A 10131-nucleotide genomic window follows, 5' to 3' on the forward strand; every position below is an offset into this window, starting at 1 on the left:
TATTTATGAAATGAAATATAAAACTTTTAACAAAAAATTTTGTACCATCGGAGGGAATTTTCATATTAAGGGTCAAAATATGTGATCATATTTAATATTCGATGTATCAGGGTTTAAGAGTAGGTTGTGCTCTACATTGCCTCAAGAAAAGACTGTGACAATATAGCATCAACATATAAAATAAATCAGAATCTGTTCATGTATCCTCTTTTAATTAGAACCTCTACATTTCTCATATAATATATAGCACAGTTACAAACTGTAAAACTGACAAAAAACTAAACTTCTAAGATAATACAATATTAAGAACTAAAGAAAAGCTTCCAGGCTGCCTGATAGCTCCAAATACTATTCATCTACTGTTTCAGTCAGAACCTTTACAATTCTCATATACTAATATTATGCTGTTACAAACTGTACAACTAACAAAAATCAAAGTTTAGGGAAGATGATAAATATTTAACAAAAACAGGTTCTAGGATATCTCTGACAGACGCAGATAGTAATTTCTTCAAGAGTACTTGTCCCAGCATAAAAGCATACAAATACACTCCCTCATAATATAAAGCTTTCCTTTCTGTTGTCTCACAAATTTCTTCCACTTTGCAAATCTCTTTACCAACCTTCCCATACTTGTATTTAGCCCACCAGCACTGCAATTCCACTTCTGCAGACCAGGTTTAATAGCCATATATATACACATTTATGTGTAGGTAATATGTCTTAACAACAAGCAATACAGAATCTCAACTAGAGTTTAATCCCTTGGCATAGGGTCCATTTGTTTCCTCACTATGCATCACTATCACGTGCAAGCGTGCTACTTGGCTCTCTTCCAATGCAAATTAGTCAGTCTTAATTTCCTAACCAAGTTTGAATCTTGCGTAAATCCAAGACATAAACCTTATCTTCCATGCTCAACAACCCTACATCACAGTCTTTTATTGGACACATTTTCATTTCTTTTTCGAAACACTCACGCTCACACAAACATGGATATGGTGCATGGTGGTCCTCAACTTTTCAAAACAACCTGTTTAAGTGACCCAAATTAACAAGAACCATACATGAGTTCTAACTAAGACCACTTATAATAAAGATCTTTACATGATAGACTGTGTTATAGTAACACAAGTACTTGATATTTCATTTTTCATATAATTGTTGATTAAATGTCTGTGAAACAAGGAGGGCTCCTAATTACCCAAGGATAAGATCTTAATTGTTCTTTAAATCTCTGTGGACCTCTAATGCACTATTTATAAAGGTTTGATAAATAACTTAGTTTATAATTAATATGGCGAAATGGGGTTTTGGCCCTATAGACTGAGTTAGTCGCAATCTATCATAACGCGGAGTTGGTCTTTAGTGGTAGACCATGGCAGACATTAAAGAGAAGGGGTTCCAAAGTATACTATGGCGACTTCTTGATTTGGAATGTAATGTATAATTGAAGTTAAAAGAGCAAGCTGAAATCAAGAGTGCATGTGGGAGAGGTGGGTTCTGATTTCACTAACTCAAACAAGAGGACTATATCTGCTACACCGCGGAGAAACAAGAAGTGAAGCCCAGTGAAGGAGACTTAAACACTTTAATGGCAGACAGCATAAACAAAAGCATTTAAAACGGAAACTTCAAGCATCTGCAGTATTAACAAAAGAGACCATGACTTGTTATAAATCCATTTAACTAATTAAATGATGGCGGCACAAAAATTTGTAGAAAAATTTGCAGTGGTTTAAAGCTGAAGACACAGATTTGTGTCAGAGACATGTTAGACTAGAAGCAAGTTCTCAAACTTGTATAAAATTTGCTAGCTTCATGGAGTCCAAATGATTAGACATGTTAAGTTTTTAACATACTTTCTGCTACTGCTTTTATGTCTATTTGAAACCTGTAATGATTTTTTGGTGGAGCTATAGTATCATTCAGCTCTTACATTCCATTTCCATCATCAAGTAACTGACATATTAACAAATCTCAGATAAAGTATATATAACACAGTGAATGATGATCCTGCCAATTATGATTTCATCCCTATCACTGACATTGTGAAAGAGAACAAGTCAATTTTTTTGGTCTTCATTTGATTGAATGGTCAGTACTTGTTTTTATCTTGTAATCAGTAACCAACGCAGCAAACACCTCTGCCCTAACAAGATGATGAATCATGTATGCAGAGAGACAAAGGTGCTTGTTCAAACTTCAGAGTGTCTGTTGACAAATAATAACCGCGTATTAATTTATCGCAAGCAATAGTTACTTTGCTAAAACAGTACTTACAGAGTTGTTGATACAAAGGATGCCTAAAGTTTTAAATACACACAACAGAAGATTTGAAACACATTTTTATTACAGCATTAAACAACAGAATAGTTATGTTATGAATCTACAAACTTCTCTCCTACTTAAATTCGCTTTTGCTAAATTTCAAGCACTTTGAATGTTGTTTAAACTTTGTCCAAATTGAGCAAATATAATGTACTAAGAGGCGTCGAGTTATATTGGCATATTTGCTGTCCACACTCATTTCATCAAGTAGACATAATAATCATGGTGACATTCGGTATCCGTAGCTCTCAATAGAATTCCATGGAACGGGGTTATAATTTTTTAAAAGGGGTATCAATGGGCTCGGGCACCATCAAGTTAACTATTTAAAACAAATTTTAAAAAAGTTCCAAGAAATGCTCAAGGTTAAATTCTAACTTTACCATTATCAAATCATTGTCTGAGTATAAAAAACTGAGACCATAACAGATGACATTAAGAAAAACTGAGAACATAACAGATGACATTAAGAAAAAAAACTTATGACAATGTCTGAGTATTTAATTTAGCCTCAATGCATCTTTCACTTCGTCTACTTACATAGATATCGGCATGCATAGAATACTTGCAATGGATAATACACTGCATATAATGCAACTTTACTTTACCGTAAAACATGGCGATGCTTTCATTCAAGTTAATTGCTAGAGATCAAGTACTAAAATCATTAGCTGTTCCTACTAATTACCACCCTTATCATTTTTAGGCTACATTACTAAGGTGACTTTCTGAAGGAGATCGAGGGGTAAATGAATTGTTTACCACACCTGCATCAAACGGAACCATATAAATCGGCCAAAAACAATGGAACTATTCACACTGAATTTACCATGACGATCGCAAAATGGCCAAAGGAGGCACCAAGTTTGCAAAGTGGCTGTGATATTGACATACAATTGCATCAAACAAAAATAGATGTGGAAATCTTGGAATCCTGGATATAACAATGGTTGATTAAGCACATCTTTTCAAGCATTCACATTGTCCTACAACCACATTTAGCACATTTTTTGTGAAGCATTCCCATAATCCTACATGTGAAGTACACAAAAGTGTGATGAATTGTAATGCGAAAATGAGTCATATTACAAATTACAAACATGCCTGAATGACTTGTATTTAAAAGTAAGCAATACCTGCAAAAAACAGAACTGCAACCAGCAAACTTTTCACTGAAATAGCCTCTTCTATGTTGGCTCCGGACGCGGGTTGTTTTGTTGGGTTGCCTGGAACAGTGATGGATATGTAATCATCATCATCGTCCAGGATTTCAACAATTTCAACTGACTTACCCTTTGTCCCCATATAAAACAATGACGGGTATGCAATGTACTGGAATATATTTTTCATTAACAAGGGAGCTTTATATAGAGCTCAAAAACAACCTCATAATTACCAAAAATATGCAAATATAAGTACAACTAATAAACAGGATATGCGAGAAGATGTTTACAAATAACAAACAAGATATGCTCTATCTTAAACCTGGAAAGGTATCACAATTAGCAAGGTAATGTCTTGCAATCAGCAACTTTAAGTAAGCACTTAGAAAGCCATCAAGCACTTTATACTTACCAATTTCCACCAAATTTCGGTGACTTTTTTTTGACAGGAGACTTCGGTGACATTCGGCCCTTTTCTCGATCTCATCTTACTTGTCTTAAATTCACACATTCATAATAATTATGATTTGATTATGCATCTGCAGAATGCATACACTATTTTTCGAAAAGTTTCAAGTTATCAAGTTATCTAGAAGCAATGTACATAGATAATACATAATGCTCTTGCTGAAAAATGACAAAACATTCATTAAAAAACAGTAACTAACAAAACATTCAAAATCAAGCTAAGCTTATATGTACAGAAAACATTCAGGGCCTTTCTTCCCAACCCAGCATATGCCTCATATTACAACATATTTACCTGACAACTCATTCTAACCATTTTAAAACAAAAAAATTTCAAATCTTTCTGTCTAATGAAATCAATACAAGAATCATAGCTAGCCCATCAAGCTCTTGAAAAACCATATATTGGCCTTCAGTTGTAAAGTAAGTGATCGACGATTAGAAGGCCATGATTGTTTTAATAAAAGTAGCATTTGACATCAACATTATTACATTTTTTAATTACAGACTGCTACTCCCTACTAGAAAGTGTCACCTGATATTAAGTATTAACACTGACCCTAATAACTATTACCCTATTTTAGGGCTGATAACTCTTACCCTAAATATATAGTTAGCACAAGAATAGAATTTTAATTTATCCAACAGATAGAGAGAACAAATTTGGCCATTAGAAGTCTTCGTCCATTTTGAAGACAAAGCTCTTGGTACCATCTTGTAAATTTGACATAATGGATGCCTTCTGATAATCGCCCACCCTTCTCTCGAAAAAGTTGGCTTTTCCTCTGTCACGAAAGCAAACAAACATTGACACGTTAGACTTTTAAACAGTCAGAATAACCATGATCGTGGCTCTCACAAACGATTTGGAGGCCAAAGGACATTGATGCTATGCAATTTTTTGCAAAATCCAATATATTATTAAGTCCCTCCCCAGAGAATGAGGACAAATGCGATAAACTGCACTTCAGTAGTACTTTGAACTTATAGTAACCAATAGCACTTTAAACTTATAATCGGTTTCCATAGAATACTTACTGTAAAGTAATAAATTCCATCCAGTCAAAGGGATTTTCTACATTGTATTCCCTCTCGCACCCTAAAGCTACCTGAAAAAGAGTAATTATTTATCACCTTTAGCTGATTATAAACCAAAGTATAAATTGAAGGCAGAGAAACAGATAGGCCTTACCAACAATCTGTCAGCGACAAATTTTATATATTGGCTCATCAGTGTTGCATTCATGCCAATCAAAGCACATGGAAGGGCCTCACAAACAAATTGACACTCTATTTCTACAGCTTCATGAACGATCTGATGAACTTTTTGCGATCGTAGTCGCTTTCGCAGTAAACTACATGAGAACAGTATAAATCAAAATCTTTTCACTTTTTCTAGCCACAACCATCAGCAAGCTTTAACGTTTAGATAGACGTGTATTACATAGAAGGATGCTATTCAATTCCTATCCAAACTCATATATTATGCTTTTAAGAAAAATAACCTGTAAAGACTGCAAGCAAAGTCACAATGAAGACCCTCATCTCTTGAAATAAGTTCATTTGAGAATGCCAAACCTGGCATCAATCCTCTCTTTTTCAGCCAAAAGATGGCACAAAAGCTGAGAAGATTAAGAAGGCAATAACTAGAAAGTTGCAATTTCATGAGAAAACAAAGAAGCATAACTGCTGTATCATAACGGACTAAAAGACTCAGATAACTAGTTTACCTTCCAGAAAAGAAAATTCCTTCAATGCACGCAAAAGCAACAAGTCTCTCCACAAAAGACGTAGAACTATGTGAGAATATTATTATTAGCTGACAACAGTTGCTCCCAAATAGTGTATTCAATTAGAATAAAAACTATCTGCCTAAAGAATCAATGTACAGAATCCATGTTCAGTTGGTTCAAGAGTTTGCATTAAACGAGATTTTGCTGACATTGCACCAAACTGTTTGCCTAGAAATTTTGTTTTCCAATTTGAGTGGGAATGGCCCTTTTTCTAACTGATCTTACAATGTAGTGAATGAGAACAGAATACGATTTTGGTTACTATGTTGCTATTTGAAGACAAAATTTTCTTATACTACACAAGCAATGATAGAGGGAAAAGTGGAAGGGGAACCCAGGAATTATTGGAATAAGCAGGTCAGCTAGGATATCAAACTCAAAATTTCTATTTTGCAATTTGCTTCTAGTGGGAGGGTCTGACCAAAATACAATTAAGATACAGCATGAGTTCCTAAAATTGATATAACCTTCTACCGTATTCTAGTCCATCAGAAAATTATGCTGATACCTTTTAATCCAGTTCAAGGCCCACTGAGCTTTCTGAGCAACACATGGAATACTTTCAATTGCATTAAACAATCTATGCTTCTCCATTGAATCTTTAATATACGTTTCCAAAAGCTGTACATTTCTACAAATAGGGCAAGTCAATCATATTGAAAATCAGATAGCTCATGAGGGGAGAATATTACATTAAATACTTACAAAGCGCTACTACCTGAATGTATATTTTCCATTGCAATCTGAAAACCATAGAAAGCTCGAGCCTGTCAAGAGAAACAACAGTTGATGCTATTCAGCAAGGAGACTTTAAGTGATTTCGGCCAGTAATGCAATAACCTCCACCTATTTGCTATCTGTATCTATGAAGCACCATCCCTATAATTGCACATATAAGAGAATTTTTATTCAGTTGCAAACGCTGACCAGTTAAATACTAAATTTAGTATTAAGTGATGATAACAGCTATCGTATTTTTTCCTATACAAAAATTTTAAAAATCAAGTCACTCACTTCAGGTTTTCACTTCTACATCCAAGTCTTAAGTCTCAACTGTCAAGCAACTGATCAACTTATAACATTATACCATTGTTACATTTGAACTGATAATACCCCCCATCTCATATTATCTGTCCTCTTTTGACTAGTCTACGGTCAACTTTATCATATTTTGACTGCAAATTACAGTTGATATATAATTAAATAAATTTCATAACTTGTATCATTAGAAAATATATTTAATCCTCTTTAAAATGTATTTTTCAATTTTTTAAAATAAAACGTAAATTTGTCTTCATTATTAGTCAAAGTTTAGATAATTTGACCCCCTAATAGTCAAAACATGAAATATAATATGAGATGGAGGGAGCATATATTTACCATTTCATATACCTATATCTCAAGGGAAAAAGAAAAGAAATTGTAGCCACATGCGTAATAAATTTTACAATGCCAAATTAGTTTGGACAAATAGACTTTACAACTAGGTCTAACTCAATATATATTCCACCACGAGTCCATAATAATGTAGCAATTATCTTCAGATATATGTTTACAGTTTATAATCTAAGGGTAAACTAAAGGTTTTGCAGTAATTACAATATGGTAATAAAATCTTATTCTGGTATCAGATGCTTCAATATATTAATAGCTGCAATGTCTCAAATCTTGTCAGTTCACCTCAGGTATTTGAACATCATTCAAAAATCTTGCAGCCAAATTTTCTAGAACAATCCCATCAGATGCAGCAAAAAAGGCCAAAATATGGCTTATAAAATGTTTCTCTGAAGCGGACAAAGTTTCCCAGTGTTGCACATCCAGAGAAAGATCAACCTCCTCCGCTGAGGCCCAGACATATAAATTAGCACAGGAAATAAATAAACAGAAGGACTCTGTAACGTTAAACTGGTTTGCAAGAAAAAAAACGTTTATTAACCCACCGAAATTTTCAGCTAAAAAACAAATTTGATAAACTTCATGAAGAAAACAATAAGATGATTCCCCTGTTAATTTTAGCATTCAGATCACCCAATAAAAAACTTTGACACATAAAATTTGCAGTTATGTTGAATTCCAGTTCCATGGGCTATGCAGCTGTCATTAATATCATTACTACTAAACTTAATAAAAGCATCAGCAGTCATTTAATCTAACAATATATCATATAATTATAAGAGTTATTTGCAAAATGCATCCCCTAGTTTGGCCCAAATGCATTTTTTACCTATACTTTATATAACTGTACTCTGCATCCCCTTACTATTATTGGTGTGACAAATTACACCCTTTCGTTAAATTTGTAAAATTCTCAGGGGTATTTTAGGGAATTAAAATATTTAATTATAATTATATTATTATTTAAGCTTTTTGACCCTCTAAATTATATTTTTCGAAAAAAAATAAAGAACGGAATTTGTAGAGAACGGAAAAATCTTTTCAAAACAGTAAAATTAAAAAAAATTCAAAAATTTTACGAAGCCAAAATTAAATTAAATCTATACTTAATGAATTTAATAAATATAATTATAATTTTTTTTACAATTTTGAACCTTTTTATTTCGAGAAGATCTTTTCATTTCCTACAACTTTCGTTCTTTAATTTTTTTCAGAATGTATCGTTTAGAGGGTCAAAAACCTTAAATAAAGATCTAAAAATAATTTAACATTTTAATTTCCTAAAATACCCCTGAAATTTTTAACAAAATTAACGAAAATGGTGCAATTTCTCGCGCCGAAAATAGTAAGGGGATGCAAAGTGCAGTTATATTAAGTATAGGTAAAAAATGAATTTGGACCAAATCACATGAATACATTTTTGCAAATAACTCTAATTATAAATATAATATTGCTATTCATTTGATCATCTAACCAGAAGTTCCATGTCTTCGTCACACAAGCATGCTTTAATAAGTTAATAAACAATAGCAAAACAAAACAAAACAAAACACAGTCTTAACCCATTTCAAGCAAATGTTGCCACTCAAGCTACACATATTAAAGAAAGCTATAAAGACCAAGTCATAGACTTTTGAAGTTGGTTCAAAGAATATATTAGCATATGTAATTTAAGTTTTTGCAGTACTGAGTAGAGTCATAAATATATGTACATATTGCAACAAGGCAGTGGCCAGGTTTTTCAATGTAAAACTGTAAAAGCAATAATGAGTAACGACACAATCACAATTTTTTAGAATCTTTTTGTCAATTAGAAGATGGAGACAAATTGTTTTTGAAACCTAACAGCCCAATGTGTTTGAATTGTACTAACAAATCTTTAACATTGGTTTATAACCTAAAGAGCCTTATGTTATTGAATTGCACTAACAAACCTTAACAAACAACTAGATTAAGCAGAGCCTTGAACCTCGACTAAAACTAGGCAAATTAATCGAAATTCCACAGCATACAACTAATATTAGGTGCCTAACCAAATTAAGTATCAAAGCAAATATTATAAGTTGTGTTACAAAAATCGAACATACCCACCCATATAATTGTAACCAGAGGGAGGGAGAGGGAGAGAGGGGGAGGGAGTACTGAGAGAGAGAGAGAGAGAGAGAGAGAGAGAGAGAGAGAGAGATTGGGAGATTGTACCTGCCCAAAAACTGGCCATAGCCTTCTTATACATTTCCCATAGTTGAGGATATTTAATAGGAAACATACAGAACCTCAGTGGTTGTTCCATTAATATTATTTAATAGGAAACATACAGAACCTCAGTGGTTGTTCCATTAATATTGGTTCTTCTTCTTCTTCTTCTTCTTCTTCTTCTTCCTTAATCTGCACCCCTTTCGTATCCTCAGAACTCATCTTTGTTTCTTGGTGACAATTCTTGAAATTGCAAAAATATACAAAGTAAAGAATGAAGGGTTTATCTAATCTAATTGTTAAGAAAAAGTCTTACAAAAACAGAGTAAGAAACTGACAGAAGTTAGTTGGATACATGTATACCTCAACAGCTGTGTATGTGTTTTAATTTGTTGCAGTTGGTTTGTGTAATTGTGTGACTGTGTCCCGTTGCATGAGGTTAGGTCTTGATCATTTTCTGATTCCCAGGGTCTAGGCTCAACATGAGGCGGTGTGCTGCGTATATGATAGGTTAAATTAATTTTAGTTCTTGTAATTTTATTTTGACTAAATTGCATTTTAGGTACTCGAAGAATTATTAAATTGCACGGTGATGGTTAAATTATAATTTTAGCCACTTGCTTGTCTAATTTTTTATTTTTTTACAATAGGAGGGCTGTCACCCAACTCTGTTAGGCTGTGATTAACACCGTTACTAATTATTATTTGAGGGGATGGGTAATATAGTAAATTCACCAGCTTACTTATACATGCACATATTACATACATTTTGCCTCTTCTTGCACTTC

The 10131-nt window shown here is 33.3% G+C and overlaps 2 protein-coding genes across 2 annotated transcripts; both read right to left on the reverse strand.

Moving 5' to 3' along the window:
• Positions 1–447: 447 nt before the first annotated feature.
• Positions 448–969, reverse strand: LOC141678975 (small polypeptide DEVIL 21-like). Its single transcript, XM_074485447.1, has one exon. The coding sequence runs from the start codon at positions 701–703 to the stop codon at positions 512–514; it is 192 nt and encodes a 63-aa protein (XP_074341548.1). The 5' UTR covers positions 704–969; the 3' UTR covers positions 448–511.
• Positions 970–4400: 3431 nt separating this feature from the next.
• Positions 4401–9836, reverse strand: LOC141679156 (ribonucleoside-diphosphate reductase small chain A). Its single transcript, XM_074485664.1, is given in 10 exon segments — positions 4401–4747; positions 5001–5071; positions 5155–5317; positions 5468–5584; positions 5693–5758; positions 6264–6376; positions 6457–6522; positions 7436–7596; positions 9350–9423; positions 9471–9836. Coding segments are annotated over 10 exon segments (1041 nt in total). The 5' UTR covers positions 9566–9836; the 3' UTR covers positions 4401–4632.
• Positions 9837–10131: the final 295 nt, after the last annotated feature.

This window comes from Apium graveolens, chromosome 8 (assembly GCF_009905375.1).
Source record: "Apium graveolens cultivar Ventura chromosome 8, ASM990537v1, whole genome shotgun sequence".
NCBI lineage: Eukaryota > Viridiplantae > Streptophyta > Magnoliopsida > Apiales > Apiaceae > Apium > Apium graveolens.